Here is a 16,181-nt window from a genome sequence, read left to right as displayed (position 1 = left end):
CACGAGTTAAAATTGACCCAATGTACGTGGAATTGATTGTGAAGGGATATGTAAGCCTGAGAGGTTCTCTGGTTCCAAGCTGTAGCTCATCAAGCTGCCTCTCTCTCCTTCAGTATGTTAATTTGTTGCTCTCAACCTCTTGGGAAGTCCCAGTAACATCGTTGCTTGACTCTTTGTACAGATAACGATTCCCAGCTTTTTGGCATCCCACACTCCCCTTCGCTGTTCCTTTTACGGCTGGTGTCATCCACTAATCCACACTATGTTCTGACTTTCCATGCCATTTCCCGCAGTGTAGTGATGTTGAGATGGTTAAAGAATGGGACCAAAAACGGCCAAATTTGTGAATATTTCAGCTCCTGTTGGGCTCGGGCAGCCTCCGTAGCGAAGAGGCCTTGAGTGAGGTGGCCCTAGAGAGAATCAAGTTCAAACACAAACCACAGGACTGGGCTCCAAAAACAAGCCCACATCTTATTAATTTGTGCTTAATTCCAACAATCTTTAATGTGATAGCTGCCTCTCTGTATCTGCAAACCGTTTGGGTGAAATTTAATTGCAGGTTCTCTTCTGAAATGCAGCCTGTCAGGGCTTTAAAACTACGGTTGAATTTAAAAAAAAATCCACCTTAAACCCAGCAGTTTGTTACTTGCCAACCACTTAATATTATGCACAGGAATGTTGGCTGGCAATGTGCTTCAACCTCACTTGTGTGATCCTTCCTTTAAGAAAAAAAATCTTCTAATTATCCAGACCATCCTCTTATGAGATGCGCACCATCTATATACAGGTACAGTGTCTTCAAACCGGCCACTTTGGGACAGAGTCAAGCCGGATTTTGGATCTTGCCGGGTTTTGAGTCGGGCAGATTGGGCTGAGCTGGGTCGGGTGGGGTCAAGGGTCGCTTGGAGTGTGGGAAAAGGCCGGTGTGTGAAGCTGATCACTAGTCCGATGCTCCCCCGCGCCAATTCAAAACCTAGCTGAACAAGCTTATTTTACTCATTTAATAAGAATTAAAATTCACGCATGGCAGCTTATAAAAATGCCTGGTTTTCGGACATCTTCGGTTTTTGGATAGCCGGATTTGAGACTCGGCATCTGGATATATATCTAAGATTTTACATCAGAAACAAGTTATTTAAGGGATGGAGCACTGCCTTAGCAAAACAACTCAGATATATTTCTCATTTTGGGTGATTTCCTTTTCCTTTCTTGCTTGGAAGTGCTGACTGTTGAGTGGAGACCCTCTGATTTGTGACCTGTCTGTGTACGTCTAGACATTGGAACGCCTTTTCAACGCCTTGAGCCTCAACTGCCTCAGTTAGAAGATGGCTGACCTGTATCTTAATTCCATCTACCCATCTTAATTTCTGTGACCTTGAATACCCTTGCCTAACAAAAGGGGACTTAATGTTGATCTGTACCTCAGCTCCATTTTGTTCATTCATGCGATGTGGGTGCCACATCCCTAATTGTCATTGGGAAGGTGGTAGTGAGCTGCCTTCTTGAACCGCTGCAGTCCATCTCCCTTGATGCTTTTAGGAAACGAAAGGTTTATTGATTTCAATCTTGCAAGTTTCAATTGATTCAGAACCCCCAGTAACCAGGCTCTTTACTTTAGAGGCATCACAGCCCAATTCTGTCCTCATCCAACATTCACTCATGCCAATAGGAATCACTGGACAATGGTCAGACAGGAGAACCAGAGTGTGACAGGAAGGGACAGAGTGTACAAACATTTAAAAAAGCAGCAAATAGGGTCAAAGGGGGGAAAAATGGTAAAAAGGCAAAATTAATGGCTCTTTACTTAAATACACGTAGCATTTGGAACAAAATAAATGAATTAACGGCACAAATAGAGGTTAATGGGCATGATCTTATAGCCATTACGGAGACATGATTACAAGGAGATCAAAGCTGGGAACTAAATGTTCAGGGGCATGTGACTTTTCAAAAGGACAGGCAGGAAGGAAGGGGTGGCGGGGTAGCTTTGTTAGTGGGAGATGGAATAAGTACGATAGCAAGAAATGATCTTGGATCGAAAGATGTAGAATCCATATGGGTGGAGGTAAGAAATAAAAGGGGAAGAAGACACTGGTGGGAGTAGTCTATAGGCCCCTTAACAGTAGCTATACTATAGGACTGAGAATAAATCAGGAAATAATGAGAACATGTAAAAAAGGCAGTACATTAATTATGGGTGACTTTAATCTTTGTGTAAATTGGGAAAATCAAATTGGGAGAGGTAGCTACAAGCAAGAATTCATAGAGTGTATTCAGGACAGTTTCCTAGAACAATATGTTGTTGATCCAACCAGGGATCAGGCTATTTTGGATCTGGTAATGTGTAATGAGGCAGGCTTAATAAATGATCTCAGAGTAAAAGATCTCCTAGGAAACAGTGACCATAACATGGTAGAATTTAGCATTCAGTTTGAGGGCGAGAAACTTGGGCCGGAAACAACTGTGCTAAACTTAAATAAGGGTAATTACAAAGGAATGAGGATAGGGTTGACTGGAGTGGACTGGGAAAGGAGTTTAACAGAAAAGACAGATGATGAAGAATGGCAGACATTTAAGAAAATAATTCATGACTTGCACCAAAGATATATCCCAGTGAGGAAGAAGGATTCTAGGAAGGGGATAAACCAACCATGGTTAACCAAGGAAGTTAAGGACAGTATCAAATTGAAAGAAAATGCAGACAATGTGGCAAAGATTAGTAGTAAGCCAGAGGATTGGGAAAGTTTTAAAAACCAACAAAAGATGACCAAAAAAATAAAGAGGGAGAAAATAAACTTTGAGGGTAAACTAGCAAGTAATATAGAAATGGACAGTAAGAGCTTCTTTAAAAATGTAAAAAGGAAGAGAGAGGCCAAAGTGAACATAGGCCCCTTAGAGAATGAGGCTGGGGAAATAATGATGGGGAACCAGGAAATGGCTGAGGAGTTGAATAAATACTTTGCTTCAGTCTTCATGGTGGAAGACACTCATCGCATTCCAAAAATACTAAATAATCAAAGGGCAAAACAGGGGGTAGGAAGTAAATACAATAACTATCACTAGAGAAAAAGTACTAGGGAAATTAATGGGGCTAAAGGCCGATAAGTCTCCTGGACCTGATGGGTTGCATCCTAGAATATTAAAGGAAGTAGCTACAGAGATAGTGGATGCACTGGTGGTACATCTTCTAAGAATCCTTAGATTCTGGAAAAGTCCCAGAGGATGGGAAAACTGCCAATGGAACACCCTTATTCAAAAAGGGAAGAAGACAAAAAACAGGTAACTATAGGCCAGTTAGCTTAACATCTGGCATTGGGAAAATGTTAGAGTCTATTATAAAGGATGTAATAGCAGAGCATTTAGAAATGCATAATCTAATCAAGCAGCGTCAACATGGCTTCATGAAGGGGAAATCACGCCTGACAAATTTATTAGAATTCCTTGAGGAGGTATTGTCGCTCTGGGGATCCGGGTTCGAATTCCAACATAGCAGGTGATGGAATTTGAATTCAATAAAAATTTAGAATTAAAAGTCTAATGATGACCCTGGAACCATTGCCGATTGTTGTAAAAACCCATCTGGTTCACTAATGCCCTTTAGGGAAGGAAATCTGTCATCCTTACCTGGTCTGGCCTAACTGTGACTCCAGACCCACAGCAATGTGGTTGACTCTTAAATGCCCTCTGAAATGGCCTAGCAAGCCACTCAGTTGTATCAAACCGCTACAAAGTCGCAAAAAAGGAATGAAACCGAACAGACCACCCGGCATCGACCTAGGCACCAGAAAAGACAACGGCAAACTCAGCCCTATCAACCCTGCAAAGTCCTCCTTGCTAACATCTGGGGCTAGTGCCAAAATTGGGAGAGCTGTCTCATGGAGAAAGTCATCCTCACGGAACCATATCTTACAGATAATGTCCCAAACACCACCATCGCTGTCCCTGGGTATGTCTTGCCCCACTGACAGGATAGACCCAGCAGAGGTGGCGGCACAGTGGTAATATGAGGGAGTTGTGCTCGGAGTCCAAAACATCGACTCCGGACCCCATGAAGTCTCATGGCATCAGGTCAAACATGGCAAGGAAACCTCCTGCTGATTACCACGTACCTTCCTCCCTCAGCTGATGATCAGTGCTCCTCGATGTCGAATACCACTGGGAGGAAGCACTGAGGGTGGCAAGGGCGCAAAATGCACTCTGGGTGGGGGACTTCAATGTCCATCACCAAGAGTGGCTTGGTAGCATCACTACTGACCAAGCTGGCTGAGTCCTAAAGGACATAGCTGCTAGACTGGGTCTGTGGCAGGTGGTGAGGGAATCAGCAAGAGAGAAAAACATACTTGACCTCACCCTCACCAACCTGCCTGTCGCAGATGCATCTGTCCATGAGAATATCGGTAGTGACCACCGCACAGTTGTTGTGGAGCTGAAGTCCTGTCTTCACATTGAAGATACCCTCCATCGTGTTGTGTAGCACTATCACTGGGTTAAATGAGATAGATTTCGAACAAATGTAGCAACTCAAGACTGGGCATCCATGAGGCGCAGTAAGCCATCAGCAGCAGCAGAATTATACTCGAACACAATCTGTAACCTCATGGCCCGGCATATCCCCCACTCTACCATTACCATCAAGCCAAGGATCAACCCTGGTTCAAAAAAGACTGCAGGAGGGCATGTCAGGAGCAGCACCTAACATACCTAAGAATGAGGTGTCAACCTGGTGAAGCTATAACACAGGACTACTTGCGTGACTGACATAAGCAGCAAGTGATGGACAGAGCTAAGTGATCCCACAAGCAACAGATCAGATCTAAGCTCTGCAGCCCAACACATCCAGTTGTAAATGGTGGTGGACAATTAAACAACCCACTGGAAGAGGAGGCTCTATAAATATCCGCATTCTCAATGATGGGGGAGCCCAGCACATCAGTGCAAAAGATAAGGCTGAAACATTTGCTACAATCTTCAGCCAGAAGTGCAGAGTGGATGATCCATCTTGGCCTCCTCCGGAGGTCCCCAGCATCACAGATGCCAGTCTTCAGTCAATTCAATTCACTCCATGTGATACCAAGAAACTGCTGAAGGCACTGGATAGTGCAAAGGCTATGGGCCCTGACAACACTCCGGCAATAGCACTGAAGATTTGTCCTCCAGAACTTGCCACATTCCTAGCCAAGCTGTTCCAGTACAGCTACAACATTAGCATCTACCCGGCCTTGTGGAAAATTGCCCAGGTATGTCCTGTGTGCAAAATGCAGGACAAATCCAACCTGGCCAATTACTGCCCCATCAGTCTACTCTCCATCATCAGTAAAGTGATGGAAGGGGTCATAAACAGTGTTATCAAGCAGTACTTGCTTAGCAATAACCTGCGCACTGACACCAAGTTTGGGTTCTGCCAGGGCCACTCAGCTCCTGACATCATTACAGCCTTGGTTCAAACATGGACAAAACAGCTGAACTCCGGAGGTGAGGTGAGAGTGACTGCCCTTGGCATCAAGGCCGCATTTGAACAAGTCTGACATCAAGGAGCCCTAGCAAAACTGGAGTCAGTGGGAATCAGAGGGAAAACTCTCCACTGGTTGGATTCATACCTAGCACAAAGGAAGATGATTGTGGTTGTTGGAAGTTAATCATCTCAGCTCCAGGACATCACTGCAGGAGTTCCTCGGAGTAGTGTCCTCGACCCAACCATCTTCAGCTGCTTCATCAATGACCTTCCTTCCATCATAAGGTCAGAAGTGGGGATTTTTGCTAATGATTGCACAATATTCAGCACCATTCGCGACTCCATGATACTGAAGCAGTCCATGTCCAAATGCAGCAAGACCTGGACAATATCCAGGCTTGGGCTGACAAGTGGCAAGTAACATTCACACCACACAGGTGACAGGCAATGACCATCTCCAACAAGAGAGAATCTAACCATCACCACTTGATGTTCAATGACATTACCATCACTATCAACTTCTTGGGGGTTACCATTGACCAGAAACTGAACTGGACTAGCTACATAAATACTGTGGCTCCAAGAGAACGTCAGAGGCTAGGAATCCTGCGATGAGTAACTCACCACCTGACCCCCCAAAGCCAGTCCACCATCTACAAGGCACAAGTCAGGAGTGTGATGCAACACTCTGCACTTGCCTGGATGAGTGCAGCTCCCACAACACTCAAAAAGCTTGACACCGTCCAGGACAAAGCAGCCCGCTTGATTGGCACCCCATCCACAAACATTCAGTCCCTCCACTACTGACGCACAGTAGCAACAGTGTGTTCCATCTACAAGATGCACTGCGGGAATTCACCAAGGCTTCTTAGACAGCTGCTTCCAAATCCACAACCACTACCATCTAGAAGGACAAGGGCAGCAGATGGATGGGAACACCACAACCTATAAGTTCCCCTGCAAGTCATTCACCATCCTGACTTGGAAATATATCGCCGTTCCTTCACTGTCGCTGGGTCAAATTCCTGGAACTCCCTTCCTAACAGCACTGTGGGTATACCCTATACCACATGGACTGCAATGGTTCAAGAAGGCAGCTCACCACCACCTTCTCAAGGGCAACTAGGAATGGGCAATAAATGATGGCCCAGCCAGCGAAGCCCACATCCCGTGAATGAATAAAAAAAACCAAGCAGGATAGATAAAGGGGAGCCAGTAGATGTAATATATTTGGATTTCCAAAATGTGTTTGATAAGGTACTGCACATAAGGCTACTTAATAAAATAAGAGCCCATGGTGTTGCGGGTAGTATATTAGCATGGATAGAGGATTGGCTAATTAAAGAAGACAGAGAGTTGGGATAAGGGGGGCATTTTCAGGATGGCAACCTGTAACTAGTGGAGTGCCACAGGGATCAGTGCTGGGGCCACAATTATTTACAAGATATATTAATGACTTGGATGAAGGAAGTGAATGTACTATTGCCAAGTTTGCGAATGAAACAAAAATAGGTGGGAAGGCAAGTGGTGAGGATGACACAAAGAGTCTACAGAAGGTTATAAACAGATTAAGTGAGTGGGCAAAAATTTGGCAGATGGAATATAATGTGGGAAAATGTGAGGTTATGCACTTTGGCAGGAAGAATAGAGGAGCTGAATATTATTTAAATGGAGAAAGACTGCAGAAAGCTGCAGCACAGAGGGATTTGGGAGTCCTCGTGCATGAATCCCAAAAAGCTAACATAAAAGTTCAGCAGATAATAGGGAAGGCAAATGGAATGTTGGCCTCTTTTTCAAAGGGAATGGAGTATAAAATTAGGGAAGTCTTGCTAAAACTTACAAGACACTAGCTAGGCCATACATAAAGTACTGTGAACAGCTTTGGTCCCCTTATGGAAAGATATACTGGCATTAGAGGCTGTCTAGAGAAGCTTCACTGGCTTGATCTCGAGTATGGAGGGATTTTCTTATGAGCAGAGATTGAGTAGGTTGGGGCTTAGAAGAATGAGAGGCAACCTTATTGAAACATAAGATTCTTAGGGGGCTTGACAGGGTAGATGCTGAGAGGTTGTTTCCCCTTGTAGGAAAGTCTAGGACCAGAGGGCATAATCTCAGAGTAAGGGGGCGCTCATTTAAAACACAGACGAGGAGGAATTTCTTCTCTAAGGACAGTGAATCTGTGGAATTCTTTATCACAGAGGGCTGTAGAGACTGGGTCGTTAAGTATATTCAAGGCTGAGATAGACAGATTTTTAATCAGTAAGGGAATCAAGAGTTATGGAGAAAAGGCGGGAAAGTGGAATTGAGAATTATCAGATCAGCCATGATCTCATTGAATGACAGAGCAGACTCGATGGGTCGAATGACCTACTTCTGCTCCTACATCTTATGGTCTAACCAGGATTTCATTTTTCCTTCTATATCCCTGGGGCTAATTGTAGCATTCAAACCCATTGCTGGACTGATGTTGCGAAACTGAAAACAACAGGAATAAAGACAATAATCTTGTTAACTGGTGTAAAATCCTCCCCCACATCCCCATCCCCTGCTGGGTCAAAATCCTAGAACTTCCTCCATAACAGCAATGTATGTGTACATACATCAAACAGACTAAAGTCATTCAAAAAGGTGGCTCACCACCACTTTAAGAGTAACTAGAGATGGGCAATAAATGCTGACTTTGTCAGCAACACCCAGGTCCCAAAAATTAATTTAAAAAAATACAGACTCTCCTATTCATTCTGTAAATTCTACCCCCACTCCCACATACAAATCACCCCATTAATTCTTTAAAACTGCTTGAAAAGTTATTTATCCTTTCAATTATAACATGCTTTTAAATTACTCTTGATTTCAATGATTGTATGATTTTCGCCTGAGACACCTCCTTCTGAAATGAATGTTGGCTGATGTGTTTGGGTCTGGACAACTTTCGCTTCTCAGTAATAAGAATCCATTCCACAATAACAGCTCCTTCTTATCTCAGTCGCGGTTTCTCATTAATACACAAAAGTTCAACAAACAAGGAACAGCTGGAAGATTTTCCTCACTCTCAAATTAATTATCCGAACACTTTGACATGTCTTCCTGTGACACTCCGGGAGCAGAATTCACTAAGGCTGTAACCTAAAACAAAAACAAAAATAAAAATACCTGGAAAAACTCCAACAGGTCTGACAGCATCTGACGTTTTGAGTCCGTATGACTCTTCAACAGAACTAAGGAAAAATAGAAGAGAGGTGAAATATAAGCTGGTTTAAGGGGGGGGCGCGTGGGACAGGTAGAGCTGGATAGAGGGCCAGTGATAGGTGGAGATTGCCAAAAGATGTCATAGACAAAAGGACAAAGGGGTGTTGACGGTGGTAACCTAGGTCCTTCTGGTTTGTGTGCCTTAGTCTGCAAGCCACCCTGCCACTGTGCTGAATTGGTCAGTGCAGTGATTGCGGGTGGGATCAGGGAGGGTGGATGGTGGGGTGAAACTGCTGACTGTGTGAGCCCTAAAGGAAAAGGTGATGGAGGGATCTGACAAGGTATGGGAGACCAAAGTGTAATAGAAATTATATTCCTGGAGAATCCAAAGCATTAATAACTTTTCAAACAATTTTAAAGAACTAATGGGGTGATTTGTATGTGGAGGTGGGGGTAGAATTTAGAGAATGAATAGGGGAGCCTGCATTTTTTAAAATTAATTATTGGGACCTGGGTGTTGCTGACAAAGTCAGCATTTATTGCCCATCTCTAGTTACTCTCGAAGTGGCGGTGAGCCGCCTTTTTGAATGGCTTTAATCTGATGTATGTACACATACATTGCTGTTACGTAGGAAGTTCTAGGATTTTGACCCAGCAGGGGATGGGGACGTGGGGGAGGATTTTACACCAGTTAACAAGATTATTTTATTTCTTCCTGCTGTTTTCAGTTTATTTTTCCTAATGTGTTCTGTTATCTGATGATGTTGTGTTCATACTGGTGTCTGTTTAAATGCTTTAGGTTCCAGAAGTTCACTTTGGTTGGAAGTGGTAGTCTACAGATAAGTGATGTCACAGAGGATGATGCTGGGATTTACGAATGTATCGCAGAGTCTGGGAATGAGACAGCACATGCTCAGACAGAGCTCAGTGTTCAAGGTATGATAACTGAATGTGGAATTGAGTGTATTGGGGACGCTCTCAGCTGCCTTCCCCAATAACCCTTAGTTTGGGTAGTTTGCCTGCGATGTAGAAAAACCTTTGCACAAAATCAGGCCACAGCCCATTTCCTATTCACATGACATTGGAATGGGCGATGTGTGTAGCTAAGGTCTGTGGGATGATTGCACAGAGTAGAAGGTATGACAGTCTATTTGTGTGTGTCCTAAGGGGGTTACACAGAGACGGGCCAACAGCCGATGTTTATACTCCACATGAGCCTCTTCCCACCTTACTTCATCTCCATAGACATAGCCTGCTATTCCTTTCTCCCTCATTCGGTAAGACTCTTTCCGGCTTGTGTCCATTTGTCTGATTGAGTTATTTTGGAACTTGGAACCAGGAACAAGAATTTTGTTTACTGATTTGCGCCTCCCCTTGTTCGGATGATGCTGCTGGTAGAAGCAGTATTGTACATTCCAGAAGCACAGCCCCACCTTAGTGTTTGTTTAAATTTAAATCCTGAAACTAACCTGGAGTCCTGGAGGGAGTTTCTGGGAAAGACCTGGTGTTTAATTTTTGCTCTGATTTTTTTTTTTAGTGCAGTGCCAGTTTCTAATCTCCAGTGATCGAGTCTGCTTGCGACAGTTGTGAGTGTAGCTCTCCCTCAGCTTACTTAGCATGTTCTGGGTTTTTGGAGGTGGTGGACTTGCTCTTTCTGTGTCTCTGGGTAGTTACAGTATTGGGTTGTGCACAGTATTCCCATTTCCTTTCATGCGTCCCTGGATCCCAACTCCCATCCTGACCTTTGCTTAGTGACTTAATCACAGTTGGAACAACTATTTGAGCCTTATGGTCCCTCAGGCCAGGGGAGGGAAATCAGCTAGAGTTCTGAGTCCTGATTGCTGTTCAGTGCCCCAATCTCAACTAGAAAATGGGCATCGGTTATGGGCAGAAACCAGCTCGACTCTCATGTCTGGAATGGCTGATTTGCCTGGTTACAGTGCCCAGGGACTCATTGGAAATGGTCATTTAGTGAAGAACCCGTGAGTGATCCTGGGTCTAACAGTAAAGGTTGTTATATTTTCAATATACGAACATACGCGATAGGAGCAGAAGTAGCCATTTGGCTCCTCAAACCTGCTCCGCCATTCGATAAAATCGTGGTTGATCTGATTATGTTTTGAATTCCACGTTCCCATCTACCCCCTAATCTTTGATTCCCTTGCCTAACAAGAATCTAGCTCCGCCTTAAAAATATTCAATGACCCCACCTCCACCACCTCCTGAGGCAGAGTTCCAAAGTCGCACAACCCTCTGAGAGAAAAAATTCACCTCATCTCTGTCCTGAAAGGGCGACCCCTAATTTTAAAACAGTGCCCCCTAGTTCTAGACTCACCCACAAGGGGAAATATCCTTTCCACGTTCACCTTGTGACACTGTTCAGGATCTTATATACTTCAATCAAGTCACCCCTCACTCTTCTACTCCCACTTGAACTCAGCAATATATCTGCAGGTTCCATCTCCCAAACTTGGATTGTGCCTTCTTCACTTAAAGTCTGCTCCCTGCAGTCCTTTTCCTGTTTGCAGCCTGTTTCTCCGCTCCTCTGTTTTTAATTGAGCTAGGACCATTTCCTGTCCCTGTCCCCTCTCTGGGACTCGTCATTTGGAACCTCTCCCTGTCCCCTCTCCCTGTCTCCTCTCCCTGTCTCCTGTCTGGGACTCTTCTCAATGGCACTCCACACCTGGTTACCTGACCCGGGTTTTCGCACTGAAAGTCTGAGGTTGGTCGGGAGTTGAAGTTCCCAACCTCCTCTCTCAATGTTAAGGTAAGTTTGACCTTCATAACATTATGGTCATCGGCTAAATAAGCCAAGGGAGAGCTATGCACACAGCTGTGAGGCCTGGTCTCCAGAGACTGAAAACTGATATTGCACAAAGAAATCTGAGCAAGAATTAAGTGACGAGCCTTTCATAGAAAAGCCCTTTAGGGGATGGATTTTACACTGCCTGCCGCCAGGTTTGAAGGCAGGAATGATCCAGCGAATGGTCTTCCTGCCAGCTACCCACGCACTCCCGACTTGACTGAAATTTTAGGTGTTGCAGGGGAGCATTCGGATGGCCTGCCTGTCCTTAGGGCTATTGAGGCCCTTAAGTAGCCAGTTCATCCTGCCACCTCCAGTATTTTGCTCGCAGCAGGATGAGGCCCACACTATGCAGGAAGCCCGGCAGAGCTCATCAGAGGCACCCCAACCCTGTCATTCCCCCACCTCTCGCCCAACCCTCCTCCTAGCCTCTTGATCTCGGTCCCCCAGTTCCTCCCCCCCTCACCCACCTCATGTCATCCCCATCTTTAACCCTCTTCCTAGCCTCTTGAACTTGGCCCCCAACCCCCGCCCCACTCATTCCCCCCGGCTGAGACCCTTGACCCTGCACACCCAGCCTCCTCAGCGTTGGGGACTGCCTGTAGTCTCGGCAATGGCCACTGCTGCCAGTGGCGCTACTGAAACTACTGAGCTCGAGGGTGGGACTTCCTCCTGAGAAAGAGGTGGATGTCTTGCTTAAAGCGATTAAAGATGCTCCCAGTGTTAAATTGCTGCAGGGCAGCCATCAGTTCATGGGTGAGCTTCTCCCCTCCCCGGTGTCTGTTTAGCCGCTGGGGAGGGTTAGGGGGACTACAGCCACGGCACCACATAAAATTCAGCCCGAGGATCCCAGATCAGTCTCGGCCCACCAACGCTTTTACAGATATTAATGTGACACTGTGTGACTAGCATGTCCCTCAGAAAGGAGGAGAGCAGATCAGTAAATAACGTGGTTTGTTTCTGGTTCTCTCCCATGTCCCTTTTTTAAGAATAAAATGAAGTATTCGTATGAACTTACGAATTAGGAGCAGGAGTAGGCCACTCAGTCTCTCGAGCCTGCTCTGCCATTCAATAAGATCATGGCTGATCTGATTATAACCTCAACCCCACATTCCCGCCTACCCCGATAACTTTTCACCCCCTTGCTTATCAAGAATCTGTCTAGCTCTGCCTTAAAAATATTGAAAGACTGCTTCCACTGCCTTTTGAAGAAGAGAGTTCCAAAGACTCATGACCCTCTGAGACAAAAATGTTCTCCTCATCTCCGTCTTAAAGTATTCAGGCTGTCGTGACTTGAAGCAATTTTAGTCACATTTCCAACCTTTGTCCATTCGACCTCTTGTGCTCCCTGAGAAAGATACATTTCAAAGAATGGATTCTCATACCTGAGTGCCCTGAGTATTTTCTACATGTGTGACGTGGAGGATGATTGAATTCATCTGGAGTGTGCCTGTGGCTCACTTAACTGAATTGCTGGCAATTTCATAATCTGGCCTTTTGGACACTGAAGTGCTCAACGTTTCTGACATGTAATCACCTGGTGACACCTCTTCAATTTGGAATATGATACACAGTCTAGTTATTAGCAGCTTTCCTGGGCTAAAGGGAAAGAAATCTCTACAGAGGAGGCTGTTATCAATTTTAAAAATGAATGTTTACGACAATGTAATATTTGAATCAGCTCCATGTCTCTATGTGAATCTATAGCAGCACTAACTTTCAGCTTTTCTGTGGGGCAGCCATACTCACTCCCCAATGTGGGCACAGGTGTGAAGGTGGTCCTTGCTTCACTAGCCCTCTCCCTGCCCTAACAGGCCCCGTTTGTGTAAGGACCAATAAATTATCTGAGAATCTTGACAAATTGTTCAAGTAAATGAACACTGTAAAGTCTAAAGTGACCCATTCCATCAACCAGCTAACAATCCCACTGTGGTTTCAGGCCAGGTGCTCTGGACCATAGGAGCTCCCTCCGCACAAATGCATTTGACAAGATTTGCAATTTACCCATTGCAGCTGTCTCAAACACTAATGATTTTATATAAATGATGAGTAATCAGTAGCTATAGCAACAGGCTGTGCCAGTCATTAAGCTGCAATTGAGTCTAATTTTTTTTATTCATTCATGGATGTGGGTGTCACTGGCAAGGCCGGCATTTATTGCCCACCCCTAGTTGCCCTTGAGAAGGTGGTGAGCTGCCTTCTTGAACCGCTGCAGCCCATGTAGTGCAGGTACACCCACAGTGCTGTTAGGGAGGGAGTTCCAGAATTTTGACCCAGCAACAGTGAAGGAGCGGTGATATATTTCCAAGTCACGCCGGTGAATGACTTGGAGGGGAACTTCCAGATGGTGGTGTTCCCATGTATCTGCTGCCCTTGTCCTTCTAGATGGTAGTGGTTATGGGTTTGGAAGGTGCTGTCTAAGGAGCCTTGGTGAGATCCTGCAGTGTATCTTGTAGATGGTACACACTGTTGTCACTGTGCACCAATGGTGGGAGGAGTGAATGTTTGTGGATGGGGTGCCAATCAAGCGGGGCTGCTTTGCCCTGGACGGTGTCAAGCTTCTTGAGTATTGTGGGAGCTGCACACATTCATGCAAGTGAAGAGTATTCCATCACACTCCTGACTTACGCTTGTAGATGGTGGACAGGCTTTGGAGGGTCAGAAAGTGAGTGTACATTGAGGATATCCTCCATCGTTTTGTGTGGCACTACCACTTTGCTAAATGAGATAGATTTCGAACAGACCTAGCAACTCAAGACTGGGCATTCATGAGGCGCTGTGGGCCATCAGCAGCAGCAGAATTATAATCAACCACAATCTGTAACCTCATGGTCAGGCATATCCCCCACTCTACTATTACCACCAAGCCAGGGGATTAACCCTGGTTCAATGAAGAGTGCAGGAGGGCATGCTAGGAGCAGCACCAAGCATACCTAAGAATGAGGTGTCAACCTGGTAAAGCTACAACACAGGACTACTTGCGTGCCAAACAGTGGAAGATGGGACTTGGTCTCCACAAAGACTGTACGGTGGTCACTCCGACAGATCTTTCACGGACGGATGCATCTGTGGCAGGCTGGTTGGTGAGGGTGAGTTCAAGCATGTTCTTCCCTCTTTTCTTCACCACCTGCCACAGACCCAGTCTAGCAGTTATGTCCTTTAGGATTTGGCTAGCTCGGTCAGTAGTGGTGCTACCGAGCTAGTCTTGGTGATGGACACTGAAGCCCCTACCCAGAGTACATTCTGCACCTTTGCCACCCTCAGTGCTTCCTCCAAATGGTGTTCAACATGGAGGAGCACTAATTCATCAGTTGACTTGGGGGGAGGAGCTGGAATGTGGTAATCAGCAGGAGGTTTCCTTGCCCATGTTTGGCCTGATACCATGAGACTTCTTGGAGTCTGGAGTCGATGTTTTGGACTCCCAGGGCAACTCCCTCCTGACCGTATACCACTGTGCCGCCACCTCTGCTGGGTCTGTCCTGTTGGTGGGACAGGACATACCCAGGGATAGTGATGGTGGTGTCTGGGACATTATCTGTGAGATATTTTTCTGTGAGGGTGACTATGTCAGGCTGTTGCTTGACTAGTCCATGAGACAGGTCTCCCAATTTTGGCACAAGCCCCAGATGTTAGAAAGGAGGACTTTGCAGGGTCGACAGGCTGAGTTTGCCGTGTTGTTTCCGGTCGATGTCGGGTGGTCCGCCTGGTTTCATTCCCTTAGTCTTTCTCGCGATTGTGGCTTGTTGGGCCATTTTCAGAGGGCATTTAAGAGTCAACTACATTGCTGTGGGTCTGGAGTCACATGTAGGCCAGACCAGGTAAGGGTGGCAGATTTCCTTTCCTAAAGGATATTAGTGAACCAGATGGGTTTTTACGACAATCAACAATGGTTTCATGGTCATCAATAGACTTTTAAATGAAAGATTAAACTATGGAGTCAGGTCTCACACACTTTGTCCTTCAGCTATTATAGATACCAAATGGTGTCTTGACCTGAAACTGATTCTAAGGCGTTGATAAACAAATCCTTTATTAACGTGATAATAAAATGAAAGTGTTCAGTATGAGTAATAAGATTAGAAGATAATTATGGATGAGGAAGGCCATTCAGCTGCCCTTGGCTCATGCAGGGGAGATGGTGGCATAGTGGTAATGTCCATGGACTAGTAATCCAGAGACAGGTTCAAATCTCACTACAGCGGCACTTTGAATTTGAATTGAATTAATAAATCAGGAATTGAAAGTTAGTCTCCTAATGGTGACCGTGAAACTATCATCAATTGCCATAAAAATCCAACTGGTTCACTAATGTCCTTTAGAGGAGGAAATGTGCCGTCCTTACCCGGTCTGGCCTACATGTGACTCCAGACCCACAGCAATGTGGTTGACTCATAACTGCTCTCTGAAATAGCCTAGCAATCCACTCATTTCAAGGGCTATTAGGGGTGGGCAACAAATGCTGGCCTTGCCAGCGACACCCACATCCCAAGAGCGAATAAAAAAAATACATTCAGAAAACCCCATATAAATAGATCCCCAATTTCATTGTTCCTTAAATGTTTCTGGTGACCTTGTCTCCTCCAGTCAGTCTGGAGGCCTGTTCTGATTGTTAAACAAATGGAAGTCAAGGCGTTGTTCCTTCCATCCCATTTAATGCTGATTTCTGCCACTTGTCGCCAGCATTCTTTGCCTGATAGTTTTGTACATTCCACAGTCTCTCCTTACAGTCTATAAAAG

At 45.2% G+C, this 16,181-nt stretch overlaps 1 protein-coding gene across 1 annotated transcript in view; it reads left to right on the top strand.

Moving 5' to 3' along the window:
* The window catches only part of LOC144670059 (neogenin-like), a 179,589-nt gene that overhangs the window by 101,026 nt on the left and 62,382 nt on the right, over window positions 1–16,181 (top strand). The window contains exon 5 of the mRNA XM_078532436.1: window positions 9,441–9,577. Coding sequence (XP_078388562.1) covers window positions 9,441–9,577 — 137 coding nt within the window. The remainder of the gene's footprint in view (window positions 1–9,440; window positions 9,578–16,181) is intronic.

This window comes from Cetorhinus maximus, chromosome 30 (assembly GCF_964194155.1).
Source record: "Cetorhinus maximus chromosome 30, sCetMax3.hap1.1, whole genome shotgun sequence".
Lineage (NCBI taxonomy): Eukaryota > Metazoa > Chordata > Chondrichthyes > Lamniformes > Cetorhinidae > Cetorhinus > Cetorhinus maximus.
Note: the sequence above shows the minus strand (reverse complement) of the source record. Positions and strands in the feature narration are given on the sequence as shown.